This window comes from Aulonocara sp. 'chitande type north' Nkhata Bay, linkage group LG3 (genome assembly GCF_057382095.1).
Source record: "Aulonocara sp. 'chitande type north' Nkhata Bay isolate Kocher_YH1m ecotype deep benthic linkage group LG3, A_spYH_male_GT1.1, whole genome shotgun sequence".
Classification (NCBI taxonomy): Eukaryota; Metazoa; Chordata; class Actinopteri; order Cichliformes; family Cichlidae; genus Aulonocara; species Aulonocara sp. 'chitande type north' Nkhata Bay.
The window spans coordinates 71104285-71120201 of record NC_141346.1 but is presented as its reverse complement, the minus strand read 5'-3'; the positions used below and the strand labels follow the sequence as shown (position 1 = coordinate 71120201).

The 15917-nt window shown below is 43.4% G+C and overlaps 1 protein-coding gene across 3 annotated transcripts in view; it reads left to right on the top strand.

Moving 5' to 3' along the window:
• LOC147336915 (protein NLRC3-like) overlaps positions 1–15917 on the top strand; it is a 70852-nt gene that overhangs the window by 31143 nt on the left and 23792 nt on the right. The window contains exons 1-7 of one of the 3 annotated variants that reach the window (XM_086287169.1): positions 7267–7333; positions 9010–9139; positions 9395–9496; positions 10844–10922; positions 11084–11270; positions 11399–13178; positions 15407–15580. In XM_086287169.1, the coding sequence (XP_086143295.1) occupies positions 9021–9139; positions 9395–9496; positions 10844–10922; positions 11084–11270; positions 11399–13178; positions 15407–15580 (2441 nt within the window). In that variant the 5' untranslated portion in view covers positions 7267–7333; positions 9010–9020. Of the gene's footprint in view, positions 1–7266; positions 7334–9009; positions 9140–9394; positions 9497–10843; positions 10923–11083; positions 11271–11398; positions 13179–15406; positions 15581–15917 lie in introns of those variants that run through there. The other 2 variants (XM_086287171.1, XM_086287170.1) reach the window with 2 other exon arrangements.

Sequence of the window (15917 nt, the reverse complement as noted above, 5' to 3'; positions counted from 1 at the left end):
CAGAGACCAGTGAACACACAGTCTGTTCATCTTTGCATAGATACAATATACAGCACAATATTGAATGACAGACACGCTGTGGGAGCTTCCACAGATACACTGACGTCAGCATCCAGAGTCCTCCTGCTGCTCCCCCCTCAGAGCCCCGTGATCAGCACCAACACATTCAGTTAGATGACAGAGTCCAGCTGCAGCTAGAATCAGCTCCCCTCTGTGAACAACAGCACAGCGTCAGTGTTTCACACTCAGTGAAAGGAGGAAACAGCAGAAGAACACCATGTGTGCTACGTTTCCCAGGACACACTACAAACTGCACAAATACAGAGCAGCACGTGGAAGGACCTGGAGCTGCATTTACAGAGCTGCAGACAGCGTGATGTCCTGTATGGACAGGTGGAAGGAACCAAGTCCTCAGCTGGAACACTCGTGTTTGTCCACAGACAGGAAACACAGCAGGAAACTTCCTCACAGAAGTGCAGCTCATGGATAACACACTTCCTGTCAGTCAGAATGAGGCTGCAGCCAAACACAGAAAGGTGTTTTTGTCCAGATGAGCCCAGAGAAGAAACACGAGTGTTCACAGACATCAGAAGCTCAGAGAGGTGAAACATGAGGTTGGAGTCCTCGTCAGCATCCAGAAGAGCTGCTGTGAAACCCTGAGTACTCATGACAGACTCTGATGGCACAAACACATCATGATTCAAACAGAAAGACAAACATGGAGCTCCTGATCCTCCTGCATGAGAACAAGCTGACATGAGCGCTGTGTCTGAGAGTGTCTCCCTGTCACAGTGACAATAACACAGCTGCTGCTCACAGTCATTAAACTGACCTGAGGTCAGCTGTGCTCCTTACATATGAACCATGTGACCTCACATCAGTGCTGTGGATGACTGTAGTCATAGAAGAGTAGAGCTGTAGCAGGTGGTGTGAGGAGGAGGTGGTGTATTGTAGTTAACGCAGTACTGAAACACTCCAGCAGAGGGCGCTGTTAAGTCCTTATTGTAACACAGTTACTGTGTGCAGTTAGACTTCATACATAATCTGCACTTATTTCCATCAGACATGCTGTCAGTAAATGATTGGTTTCTATTGATTCTACTTCCTGTTGACTCGTTTGATGACAGTGAAACAATCACAGCTGATTGTGTGATGATGTAAACTGTCACTGTTACATTCAGTGTGTGTGACATAATGTTAGTGCAGGCTGATAACAGCCTGGTTCTGTTAGAAACACATGAACGTGTCCATAGATCAGTGTGTGTTTAACATGAGAGCTTCAGCCCTGCTGATGTGTTAAATAAAGACATGCAGGAAAACTGATGAGACTCTGAAATAACTCTTTATATTTATAATGTAACTCTGCATCAAAAGAACAACAAAGGATCCCAGACAGGTTTCTGTGAACAAAGACCATTCTGATGTTTCTGTGTTTCTAACACTTTGACATTATTAGTAAACAGACTGCAGTGAGCAGCATTTATAAAGAGCTTCTATATAAAGATATGACAGCTGTTTGACAAGTTTATCACTCTGTGTTTGGACCTGATCAGTCCAGCTGTTTACTTGAAACATGTTCATTTACCTGTTCTGTTATATTCATGTTCTTGTCTCTGTTGAAAACACATTTTAATGTCCCTCAGATTTTTCTCCCAGATGAATAAATATAAAAATGACACAAACTGACTGCAGCTACTTTTTGTCCTTTCTGTCAAAAACCTTCATGTGACTCATGAGAGACACGTTTCAGCTGTTTGTGACAGATCAGAGGCCAACAAGTCATTTATAACACTTTCCATCATTGTTTAAAGTTCTCAGTGTTTCTGTGTTGCTGCGTATAGGATCTCCCAGCATCATCACTGTGCTGTCCAATCATTGTGTGCGAGGTTACCCTTATAGTGCGATGTGTGTTTGCACAAAGAGAAGCATGTGTGTCAAATATAAATAAGCACAGAACAGAAACAGCTGCTCGTTTCTTCTGTTTAGAGTCAAGTTAGTGTTTTGTGTCTTTGTTTGAGGCCTGATGTCGAGCAGAGGTGTGTGTAACTGCACTGCTCTGTTATATGTGTGAAGTGTGTGCTTCTCTTCAGCATCATCTTTGTCACTGCTGATTCCTTTGTGTCATCATGTGTTGAGAAGAGAGAACAGTTATAACGGAGGAGCAAAAGGAAGCCCTGAAATCTGCATCAACAAGGAAGTGTTGGCTCACCAGTGATCCCAGCAGAGCCACTGGTTTGGCTCCAGTTGTTCTAGATTCAATGATGTTGTTGCTACAGACACATGTCAGCATCTTTATTGAATTTTATATGAAGCAGAAATGGTGTCATTAGGAGAAGAAGAGGAGAACAAGTCCGGCGAGGAGGCAGCAGCTCTTAAAGATGAAACAGCAGCTCAGCCCTGAGCTCAGAGAGCTGCACATGAAAAAGCTCCTCAAGCAGATCCTGTCAGAGGTTTGTCATCAACAGGAGGAACTGTTCACATCATAGGATGAAGATGCTGTCAGCTGGATGAAGAAGGTTATTTAATGCAAACGTTCACACTGAAGTCAAATTGTTGTCGTGTTGAACAGATTCATGTACTGATCGTCTCCAGAATGTTAGAAGAGCTTCAATGAATCATTAGAAACAACTTACAGCTGCACAGCTGTGTCAAACACATCTGTGTGTCATTGTGGGATTGTTGTGTTTCTACATGTGACACACGTCTAAAACATGCACACAATCTGAACACAAACAGGGACTCATGTGTTCCCACAGCCAGATGCTGAGAGCCATTTCCTTGTAGTCCTGTGTCTACATACATGAACCATTAGATGTTATTGGAATGATTGTCAGCTCTGATAGTTTCATGTGTGTTTAGCTGGACGCTGTTTGATCCTCGACATGTTTAAAGGTGTCCAGTCCTGAGACACTGGGGCTGGAAACAGCTGTGATGTCATTGGACTGTCACACAGACAGAAGTGCATGAAGTGAGCAGCCGAGGAGCCGCTGATGTTTTGGATTCAACAGCATTTGAAAGGTCGACACAGACACATTTGCACACAGAAAGCTGAATCTGTCATATGCCACAGTGAACTCACTGTTCAGTGTTTTTCAGGAAGCTTCTTAACTGCCTCTGCTGCCAAACAAGCAGCTGATGTCCTTGAGAAAAAGCTGAAGAAGTCTTCAACAACAAATACAGGAAGTGGACTTTCAAATACTAGATTCACTTTAGACTCACAGAGAAATGACTCAACCAGCTGTGTTTGACTATATGAAAGGTCAGTGTGTGTCTGCACACAGACTGTTGTGTTGGACTGTTATTCAGTTGTCTGCTGAATGTTTTCAAATGTCTGCATCTCAGCTGTGATGAGGCTGGGGGTCATGGGAGGCCACCGTAGCAGCCTCTTCAACATCATGACATCATCATAAATGCTGCTGGACTGTCTGATGGGCTGACGGTGAAAAAGCCGTCGGGAAGGAAACAGAAGACATTTCAGAGGCTGCAGCAGATTTCTTTGATTCGGGGCCTTTTTCAGCTTTATTGGACAGAGCAGTGAAGATAAGTGACAGCAAAGCAGAGAGAAAGGGGGCGTGGCCCGGGTCAAAGCCAGGCCAGCTGCTCTCCACCTCGTGGTCACCTGCTCATCCTAGTGAGCTCCACCAGCAGCCCTTTCACACACTTTACACTGTCAAACACTGTGTGTGGACCTCAGCTAACAACAGGCTACATTTAAGTCTGGACTACATGCTTTTATATTGTTTTTATTCCATCAGCAGCTCAACATCATGAGCAGCTTTGACATAAAGACATCAAACTCAAGCTGACTTTAAACTACTTTTAATACAGGGGCTCAAAAACAACAACATCTTTATTATATATCAGGACAGAAAGTCATTTCATCTCAAAGGGAAACAGCTTTATTTGGAATAACCAGCACTATCAACTGGTTTGGGATCTCCACCAGTTTCATGTCTTTGCAGCTTCTCCAACAAAGTTCCTGTAAAATCAGCATGTTTGTCTTTATTGGTTTGATAGTGATTGATTATTCAGTCCCAATCTGCTGTCATCTAAAGAACAAAATGATGTTTCTATGAGTCACAAAGCTCCAGATGTTGTCGGCTTCACAAAGAAAACAAAGAACTTAAACACAAAGTGTTTGGAGCCAAAATGTTCCCAAGCTGCTCTTTTTGAAATGGCAGAGGTACAGTGGTGTCTAACAGCACACTGTGGAAGGCAAACATGTTATTGTTGGATGAAACTTCATGAATCCTTTGTAGATTTGAGCTGTTGGAGCCTTTCTTTTCTCTTCAGGTGTACAGATGCTGAGGAGGCAGGTGAAGCAGGTGGAGCTGTTGTGATGCTGGCAGAGGGTGTGTCTTAGTAACTCTGTGAGGCAGAACTGGATCCAACATTGTGGATGTGTTGATGTTGGAGCCATTAAGAGTCTCTGGCCACACTGTAGGATTTCCCTTTGATCCACTGTGGGGGCATTTTGGAGTCTGTCAGTGAAACTCTTCATGTTTGTGTTTGACTCCAGTTCATAGAAACAGAGAAATGTGTCATGCTTTTGTTCGGCCTCCACAAATACACACATTTGTTCATTGGTTGGACTTTTTGGAAGGAGACACATTGAAAACCATGTTAATAAGATCTTGTTGTTTCCTGTGGATCCGACACAGAGAGTGGACTTCAGACAGAAAGCGTGGAAGAGATTTTAGAGGCCGTGTGTGGCAACAGGAAGTTTCTGTGTGTTTGCTGATCTTACATGTGGAAAACAACACGTGATGTTTGTGAAGTTCTACAATGATCATTGTTCTCACAGCATTTTGAGTGGGAACAGTTCAAACTGGGAGTAGTGGGAGTTATTTACTGATTGAAACAAGCTGAATGTTTCTGTGACGATGAAGATCAGCAGCTCAGCTGATCAATGAACTGACATCTATCAGTCGTTTCATGAGATGAAGTCATCAGCAGACATTTGTTCTGACTGTGTGATGAATGTCAGAACGTCAGGGCTCTGCTTTAGTCACTGCTTGATGATCATTGGCTCATTGTTGAATCCAGGGGCCCAGTCTGACCTCTGACCTTTGCTGCAGGTCTTCTGTGTTATCTCCACTTTCATGTCTGATCTTCTGCTGTATCGTCCAAAATAAACATCTGGATCATTTCCAACACTTCAGCAGATCTTTAGTTTGGGCAGTGCAGCACAGAATAACACATATTGTACTATACTGCCCACTTCCTGATCTTATTGGATCTGTGTGTGAGGTTGGTGAAGGAAACACATGTTTACTGAGTGAGTCGCTGCCATTAGGAACTAGTTTTTATATCACAGCCTGGAAATCACACAGGACCATTTCTGCAAGTGAAAAGTCGTCATTGGAGGAAAATGATTATGTAGTTTGTGCGACTGAAGAATTGTCCCAACTACATGTGCTGCTGACCCTTGACCTTTTCTTTAGGTGCACAGAGGAGTCTGTGGGAACATCCAGAACTGAGGCATCTTGTGTACAAACGTGTTCAGACCAGATGTCAAATGATGTCAGATGTCATCCGTGAATGGATGCAACTGTGGATCGTTCCAATAAAATGAGGCAGTTTTGTAAGTACAAGCCCACTACAACCCATCATCAACATTTTAAATTACATTATACATCTTCACTGATATAAAGCACCACTATTTTAACCTGATTCAGTTTTTCCACCCTAACAGTTCATTCCTCAAATCAAACAAGATATTTGACCCTAAAAAAATGCATCAACAAATAATTTTGTAATAAAATATTTATTCTTCAACTTTTACAAGTGAAATCAAACAAGTGTGTTTAAGAGTGAAACCAGAGTGGAAGCTGCTCATATAGAGTCCAACCCAGGCTAAAGTAAGCTGAGTAGAGCAGCACCATCAAAGTGTCGGCTCTCTGGACACGGTGCAAGATCGCCATCTGCAGGACAAAACTAGTTTTTCTCGCCCTCCTCGTCAACATCAAGATGATGTCATCGTACAGCAACTGATTCCCTGTCCGTCTGGAACAAAGCATTTACATTAAAAAGACATTTACAGAAAATACAAACACCAACAACACATCTCATCATCACATGATATTTTATTATTTATTATATTATATATTTTTATTGTACCATCAACATCAACAAATACCAGCATATTTTCTTTGAGATTGAGTAGAGTGGACCTTTCCCTTGGTTCACTTCCTGCTCGCAGCATCAGCTGACCTCTGACTTCCTGGTTAAGGTCTCTCAGCGTTGACTGGAATATCAAATCGGACTCACACCATGTTCTTGTAATGTGGTCATGTCTGTCAGCTGTTTGAAGAGCATCTCTGGCCTAAACACAATAGGAAGAACAACAACACGGCAAAAAAAACAACAACACATTTCCATATTAGATGAAGGGCACCGTAACTGGAAATGGTAACATTCATCTGATGCTGCTTTGGATTTATCTTCTGTTTTAGATCAACTTTGATCACTTCGAGCCATCTTAAGTCCGTTTGTTCTTCTCACTAACATCTCGTATGATTTCAGATCCCTGCTGTTCCCCAGCTGCCCTGTAGGTTTGTGCTTTGACCTCCAGAGGGCGACAAATCAGCACAGACAGAGAGCTCCATTCAAACTTTGCTGCCATCAGGAATAATTCTTCAAATATAATCATCAGTGTTTGAGCAGCTATGATATCAGGGACAATCTAGACATGTGTGACAATACTGAACATGTCACATGACACACCTCAAACATCATGTGATCCACTCTCAGTCTGCACTTTCATTCATGACTTCAACAGGTTGAAATGAGCTTTGAAGAAACATTCAGTGAAATAAATCTTTCATGGATTCATGTGAGCAGCAGATGAACTTTGTACCAACAACATCTTCAATAACAGAGTCTGAATGAAGCTCAGGTGTTGATGCTGCTCACTGATTGGACGCTTGCTTTCAGCTCTGCTCTCAGTCTTTACTGCACAGGTGAAGGTAGAAAGTGTGACTGGATCTATAGACTGGAAACAGAGAAACATGCTGAACATTTGAAGCTTTGCAGCAGAAATGTTCATGTTACAAATACAGCAGAGCTGATCTGGGATCAGTGTGTTCACACCTGCAGCTACAACAAGGTTTCATGTCTCCACACGTCAGCATGTGAACTTTACTCTGACTCAGTCTGAGCAGTCAGACGGCATATTTTTAAAGTTAACACATCAGCACACACAGAGCTGAGCCCCTCCCACCTGTGCTGAGTTTCAGGTGGAGCCCCGCCTCCTTCCAGGAAGCAGCTCACCTGTGTGTCCGTGTTTAGTGTCCAGGTGTGGAGTGGAGCTTGTTGTTGGTGTGAAGAAACTGTAAGTTTGCTTTGTTTCCTCCTTTAACAGTTTGTCTTTAGGAACTTTACTGTTTGTTCAGCTCGTGTTTGATTTCTTCACACAACAAACTGTGTGTGTTTGTATTTCCGGTCTCTCCATTAAAGTCAGTGTGTAATGTTTCCTGGCTAACATCAGCTGTGTGCAGCTTAGTTCAGCACAAATCTGCCGCTCCATAGTTCACGGTAACGGACTCACAGCTGGACCAACGAGGCCGAGTGTGTCCGCCACTCTGAGCTACGTTCGTGTTTGTGTACTTGTAGTTTGTACTTTGAGTTCACTCAGAGCCCACAGAGGACGCAGCGTACGTGATGACGTCACAGCCCTTTACCTCCTTTACTGTCACTGTGATTAATATTTACACACGAGACACCTGCAGAGCTCTGACGCTAAGCTAGCACACAGCATGCTAACACTAAGCTAAAGCTAGGCTAGCCAAGAACCCAGAGTGACGTAAAGCTGAGTAAACACTGACCCCAGACCAGCACCGTGATAAAGTGAGCTGCTGCTGCTGAACTTGAACAGGTAACAAAGTGATGAGCAGTCAGGCTGCAGGTTTCTACCTGTTCATGTTTCTACAGTAGAATCACTTTGAAGTGTCTTTGTGCTGTTTCATCTTTGATTTGTGTTCATAAACACTCAGAGAAACATCACGTGACCTCATCAGGATCTGTGTTGGTGTGTGGGGCTGTACCTCAGCTTTATGTTGTTACATGCTCATTTGTTCATTTCACACAGTAACATCAAAGTAATGTTATGAGGAGTAATGAAGTAACGTACTCCATTACTTTTAATCAAAGTGTTCTGTGTAATATGTGTAATAATAACTGTTTTGAGTAATGACCAACACTGATCACAACAAAGAGGAAATGCCTCCAACATGCACAAACATTTGAGCCACAACATGCAGTTAATGTGCACAAATGTCTTTGATATGCTGCTCAGTGATGGTGGTGACTGTCAGAGCAGAGCTACTGAGAATCAATAAGTAATATCAATGATGGGATCAGAATCACTAAATTCTTCTCATCCCTGTCAGTATCATACATGTGCTGTATAATGTGATAAATGTAGAGGTGCTGGCTGTTCTCTCACTCTGCTGTTTAGCTGTAAAGGACGCCTCCCTGCCTTTGTCTCATTCATGACCTTTAATAGTCTCTTCTAACATGCAGAGATCTGTATGATCTGTTTCATAGAGTCTAACCAGCCTGTACAGGTAACAACAACAGTCACTGCATCACTGACACACAAACGTCATCTCTGTCAATAACAACATTCATACATGGAATAAAAACACATCAGTGGATCATTGCTGGAGCTGATGTTTGTGCTCCTGGTGCAAAGGCTCTCAGTTTCCTCCTTGAAATAACATCAGTGGTGGGTCAGCGACATGCTTTCTTTCCCTCTCAGGTTTAAATATCTGGGACTCTCCACCGTTTGGTTTTAGAGCTGAAGAAGCTTCTCAGATGAAACGTCTTCCAGAAACTTAAAGACGTCTCTTTTCTCTCCAAGCTCCTTAGATCACATGACCTGGATGACTGAACCTACAGACATATTGACCTGGTTTCATGGTCACATGACAGGTCAGAGGTCAGCGACTGTAACTCAGTTCCTCCTGTTAATGTGAACTCACTGAGTGTTTGTGGTTTACCTCTCAGACTGACTGAAGATGATGATGGAGGAAGAGGAGGACAGAGCAGAGTCTGCAGGGTCCAGCTGTCCGTCTGTGAGGAGTGACGGGTCCAAAGATCTAAATCCAAACTTCAGTGGTGAACCTGGAGCAACGAGGTCAGAGAGCTGAACTCACTGAGTAACAGAAATAATTCTGCACTGACATTATAATCAGTGTTGACTCTGGTTGATTGTCTGACTGTGTTTGTGAGCTGAGAGGAAATGAAAATGAGTTTGTAACAAAAATCAGTTTTGTCCAGTTTTCCTGTAAAAAGCTGAACTCTAATCTAAGAGGATGTTACTGACAGGAAACAGCTGCATTATCTGCAGTCTGTGTGATCACAGCTGCTTCAATCATGTTTGTGTCTGCAGAGGTCAGAGGTCACAGTCTGCAGGGTCCAGCTGTCCGTCTGTGAGGAGTGACCGGTCCAAAGGTCAAATTCCAAACTTCAGTGGTGAACCTGGAGCAACGAGGTCAGAGAGCTGAACTCACTGAGTAACAGAAATAATTCTGCACTGACATTATAATCAGTGTTGACTCTGGTTGATTGTCTGACTGTGTTTGTGAGATGAGAGGAAATGAAAATGAGTTTGTAACAAAAATCAGTTTTGTCCAGTTTTCCTGTAAAAAGCTGAACTCTAATCTAAGAGGATGTTACTGACAGGAAACAGCTGCATTATCTGCAGTCTGTGTGATCACAGCTGCTTCAATCATGTTTTTGTCTGCAGAGGTCAGAGGTCACAGTCTGCAGGGTCCAGCTGTCCGTCTGTGAGGAGCGACTGGTCCAAAGATCACCCTCCAGCCTTCAGTGCTGAACCTGGAGCAACGAGGTCAGAGAGCTGTGATGACTCCTTTACATGTTTGTTTCCTGGATAAATATGACCTGAAACATCCTCAGATTGTTACAAAGATTCATTAAAAAGAAAACAATGAAAGAGAAAAGATCCAAATGTTCGACTTGGTCATTTGCTGTTTGAGGACAGTGATGCTCATATCTGTGGGGAAAGTGTGACCTGAGTGGGTTCATGTTTGTCTTTAAAGAACAGAGCTGCTCTGATTCTCTTTGTGTCTGATCTGTTAAACAGTCTGAGAGGTCACACAGAGACCCAGCAGCTAAAGCCTGGATCATACTGGCTGCTGTTACTCCATCAGGACAACACTGAACCACAGTGGTGTGGATGTAGTGGATAAATCCCACCATACTGATGCTCAGAGTTAACCACAGGGAACAAAACCAGATGTTACCTTCAGATTGTGACCTTTGGAGTGGACGATGCAGATTTCAATAGAGAATAAATGTTGTTGTTTTTCAGCTGTGAAGAAAGAATCTAATTTTCTGAACTTAAGAATTTATGATGCTGGAAACAACATGGAGACTATAACACAACATTTCCACTGTGTTCATAGAATGAATGTAAAACTGTCAGACATTCATTAAATATGCAAAATGTCTACAGAAGCATCAGAGGGTCAGACGTGAAGCACTCAGTGATTTTGATCAAATGACTCATCAGTTATTGATCTGTACTACACTGATCTACCACGTTAGTAAAGCTGGTGTTCTGGTGGTGGAGGGAGACTCGGATCATGTTCTGGTTTTGGAGCAGTGATCTGCTGATGGTTCAGTTTGATGAGCTTCTTCAAAATCATCCCTGACATCACCACTGAAAGGACGTCCATGAAAACAGACTGAAAATTACTGATATGTTCACAATCTGAGAGTTTAAAACTTGACAGACTTGATTCAGATGAAGTTATTTGAGCAGAAACTCCTGGATCTTTATCCTGTGTTGATCTGATCCTTCATGGTTCCTCCACAGAGTGGAGCAGCAGAGCTCAGAGGGTCCCAGTGGTCAGTCTGCCCAGCAGCATCAAACACAGCTGGACTCCATATTTATGGTCTGTACATGTACAACAACTACTGTTACATCTGTTCTGTTCACAGTCATCTCCATGCTGCTCTTTGTAGACCAGTGGATCGTCAGTGTGTCCAACATGGATCTGATGTTTGGCTCCATGATTTCAGTCTGATTGGCTCATTCATAAATATTCTGTTCCAGCTGCTGGAGGACAACATCATCACTTTTGTGAAGAACGAGCTGAAGAAGATCCAGAAGGTTCTGAGTCCAGATTACCCAGAATGCTTAGAGAGTCAGAGGAGCAGCAGCAGAGAGGCGTTTGTGAAGATCACAGTGGACTTCCTGAGGAGAATGAAGCAGGAGGAGCTGGCTGACCGTCTGCAGAGCAGTAAGAGGATTTATCTAAAGATTTAAGCTGCTGGATAAATGAACATTTTCCAGAGATGGAAGATGGAGCAACATGTTTTAAAGATTAGTTCTTTTTGGAATTGAGTGTTTATTTTTCTTCTCTATCAGAACTTCAAGCTGCAGTTTGTCACCGTAACCTTAAATCCACCCTGAAGAAGAAGTTCCAGTGTGTGTTTGAGGGCATCGCTAAAGCAGGAAACCCAACCCTCCTGAATCAGATCTACACAGAGCTCTACATCACAGAGGGAGGGACTGCAGAGGTCAATGATGAACATGAGGTCAGACAGATTGAAACAGCATCCAGGAAACCAGACAGACCAGAAACAACAATCAGACAAGAAGACATCTTTAAAGCCTCACCTGGAAGAGATGAACCAATCAGAACAGTGCTGACAAAGGGAGTGGCTGGCATTGGGAAAACAGTCTTAACACAGAAACACAGCCTGGACTGGGCTGAAGACAAAGCCAACCAGGACATCCAGTTCATATTTCCATTCACTTTCAGAGAGCTGAATGTGCTGAAAGAGGAAAAGTTCAGCTTGGTGGGACTTGTTCATCACTTCTTTACTGAAACCAAAGAAGCAGGAATCTGCAGCTTTGAAGACTTCCAGGTTGTGTTCATCTTTGATGGTCTGGATGAGTGTCGACTTCCTCTGGACTTCCACAAAACTACAATCCTAACTGACCCTAGAAAGTCCACCTCAGTGGATGTGCTGCTGATAAACCTCATCAGGGGGAAACTGCTTCCCTCTGCTCGCCTCTGGATAACCACACGACCTGCAGCAGCCAATCAGATCCCTCCTGACTGTGTTGGCATGGTGACAGAGGTCAGAGGGTTCACTGACCCACAGAAGGAGGAGTACTTCAGGAAGAGATTCAGAGATGAGGAGCAGGCCAGCAGGATCATCTCCCACATCAAGACATCACGAAGCCTCCACATCATGTGCCACATCCCAGTCTTCTGCTGGATCACTGCTACAGTTCTGGAGGATGTGCTGGAAACCAGAGAGGGAGGACAGCTGCCCAAGACCCTGACTGAGATGTACATCCACTTCCTGGTGGTTCAGGCCAAAGTGAAGAAGGTCAAGTATGATGGAGGAGCTGAGACAGATCCACACTGGAGTCCAGAGAGCAGGAAGATGATGGAGTCTCTGGGAAAACTGGCTTTTGATCAGCTGCAGAAAGGAAACCTGATCTTCTATGAATCAGACCTGACAGAGTGTGGCATCGATATCAGAGCAGCCTCAGTGTACTCAGGAGTGTTCACACAGATCTTTAAAGAGGAGAGAGGACTGTACCAGGACAAGGTGTTCTGCTTCATCCATCTGAGTGTTCAGGAGTTTCTGGCTGCTCTTCATGTCCATCTGAGCTTCAGCAACGCTGGACTCAATCTGCTGGAAGACAAACAAACAACCTCCTGGTGGTTTAAACCATCTCTTCACCAGAGTGCTGTGAACAAGGCCTTACAGAGTCCAAATGGACACCTGGACTTGTTCCTCCGCTTCCTCCTGGGTCTTTCACTGCAGACCAATCAGACTCTCCTACGAGGTCTGCTGACACAGACAGGAAGTAGCTCACAGACCAATAAGAAAACAGTCCAGTACATCAAGGAGAAGCTCAGTGAGAATCTGTCTGCAGAGAAAAGCATCAATCTGTTCCACTGTTTGAATGAACTGAATGATCGTTCTCTAGTGGAGGAGATCCAACAGTCCCTGAGATCAGGAAGACTCTCCACAGATGAACTGTCTCCTGCTCAGTGGTCAGCTCTGGTCTTCATCTTACTGTCATCAGAAGAAGATCTGGATGTGTTTGACCTGAAGAAATACTCTGCTTCAGAGGAGGCTCTTCTGAGGCTGCTGCCAGTGGTCAAAGCCTCCAACAAAGCTCTGTGAGTACATTTGTACTCATGTCTTTACTTTTAACATCCAACTGTGTCAGTAATTTATTTCACCAGGCTTTCTGTCTTTGTATGAATTTGTATCCTAAAGTTTTGGGATTTCTCCAATACAACTGTGACCTCTTTGATGCCTCCAGAACTCGAGACGCTGGATTCACCATAAACTCTGATCATCACTGCTGCTGTTATGTTATCAGTCTTTGTTTAAACACTTAGGCTGCATGTGCCTGATGTTGTGATACTTTATATTCACATGCATGCTCCTAGATTCATTTCTACTGCAGGTCTATTTTAGTCACAAATGTTGGTGAAACACTTGCTTTTACATGCATGGTGGGTCCTGCATTAAAGAAAGCATTTGAATTACTCAGTGAATCCTGGCAGCCAGAGAAACATCCTTAGTTCCACTTTAAACTAAACTCTGCTTCGGTCTTCCACAGTGTGTTTGTTGTTTCTTTGTTGTTGTTGGCCTGCTCTCTCCTCTCACTCCAATCTGGTTGCAGCAGATGTTTGTCCCTCCCTGAACCTGCAGACTTGGGTGCAGCACCTCAGTTCATCTTCAGTCTGAAACCAGCTGTTGTAGCTATATCCCCTCAAGCACAGCTTCCCTGGTCATCTCTGCTGTGGTTGCTATAAAATTTAATCTTGATTTAAAAAAAAAAAAAAGAAAAAAAAAAGAAAAACCTCAAGTCAGACTTGATGCCATTTGTTGGCAGCATGGTGCCTGTTTGTCAGTCTTTGATGATAAACTGCAGCACAGTCTAAAGCAAACCTTCTGACTTTATTGACTTTATGCATGTATATATTCTTCCTGTTCACCTTGGACACACAACAGCTCTCTGTTTGTTGTGATTGGATCTAGAACAGCCAACATATCCTAATCTAGATGATTTCTAAGGTGGTATCTGGGACGAAAAGTTAAAATCAGCTTGGATGGCCTGTACTGTATGATGGCCTTGGTTGCACCACATTGATGGCCATGCAGGGTGGTTCACTACTTGGGCAAGAAGACCGAGGAGTGAGCCACACTTGGTCAAAGCTTGGTCATTCAAGCTCACTGTTTTCCCCTGGTTGGTTGATGATAGTATTTTTTTTACCTGACTTATAGTCATCATTGTCTTCAAATTAACTCACACACTGCTGACTGCTGTAGCTTACCTGGCTGAGCAGGTGACCCATGCACTGAAGGTTAGAGTCGTGACTCCAGGGCCTGGTTTGAGTCTGCCCAAGACCATTTCCTGTGTGTTATTCTCCTCACTGCTCCCTCCCTTCCTTTCTTCTCTGTCCTGTACAGTGAAGACAAAAGGCCTCGAGTTCTGAAAACTCTTCCTCTTCATCATCTTCCAAATCATCTCTCTCATCTAACATCACCAGTATTATCTGAGTAGAGAATCTTTTCACAATCTTGAATGATAAGGATCCAAGTGGGTAAAGTTAGTTATTTGTTGTGTTCCTATTTGCAGCTGGGATAGATTAAGAAAAACTATCGGCTGCCCAAATTACATCCAGTTTAGAAGACAAACATTGAGTGAAGTGTTTGTTTCATCATCCTTCACAACTCATCAACCAGGTGTCACAAACTGCAGCAGGACAGTACAAAGCATGTCATACTGGATGGCTGCAACAACCAGAGTTTTACCTACCTTTGGTATTTCTTGACAGTATGAGCGTAATATTCACTGAACAGATTCGTCTTCTGTAATCTTTTCAGATTCAGATTCAGAACACTGTATTTAATTTCAAGGGGCAATTAGGATACTGACCTTGCCAACCGTACCTACAATACACAAAGCAAGCAACAGGGATGGGTAAAAGGTGAGAGACAGCCGGTGTAGACAGCGCATCCGGGCCTGCAGCATTAGCGCTGGTCCCCTCGACCCACCGTCTGCACCGGGAGGGGATAAGCATGCTTAGGATGGGAAGGAACAGTCTAAACACCGTCTGTTAGCAGGGTGAGATTTGTTATGTTCAGCTCCAGCCTTGAGACCACAGCTGGCGCCGGTATGTTAGCCGCATGAAATGATGGTCGTTTTCTTTGGTGTGAACAACTGACTCAGAAGGTGGAGCAGGTGGAGCTTACAAGGAGTAAGTGCTGATATAGAAGAAGAGTTGTGTTTTAATGAAGCTATTTAGTTAACCAATAATTGTATTGCATGCTGGCGTTAAAACTTTTTTTCATTTGACTGATTTAATTAATTTGTTTGTTTGTTTTCTTCCAGACTGAGTGGCTGTAACCTCTCAGAGAGAAGCTGTGATGCTCTGTCCTCAGTTCTCAACTCCCAGTCCTCTAGTCTGAAAGAGCTGGACTTGAGTAACAATGACCTGCGGGATTCAGGGGTGAAGCTTCTGTCTGCTGCACTGCAGAGTCCACATTGTACACTGGAAACTCTCAGGTCAGGATCCAAACATATCATTAAATGATATTATTGTATAAACAACCAAGCTTTATAGAATTGACAGGTGAACTTTTCTTATCTTTGGATTGCTTAGGAGATTCTTAATTACTGTCTGTCACTGTGGTTTTATTTGTAAAGCCACTTCTGCTGCTTTCATTCATTTGGAAGTCCTGTAGCTGAGTTTGGGAGAGACTAACAGCCTCGGCAGCAGAGGGGAGAAAGGCTGTGACACCACCACTTTATTCTCTTCTACCTGTCACATCATTTTATCAGGAAACAAATATGCTCATGTTTTTACTATGTTTGTCTTGAAGATGTAAGAAGATCACATGGT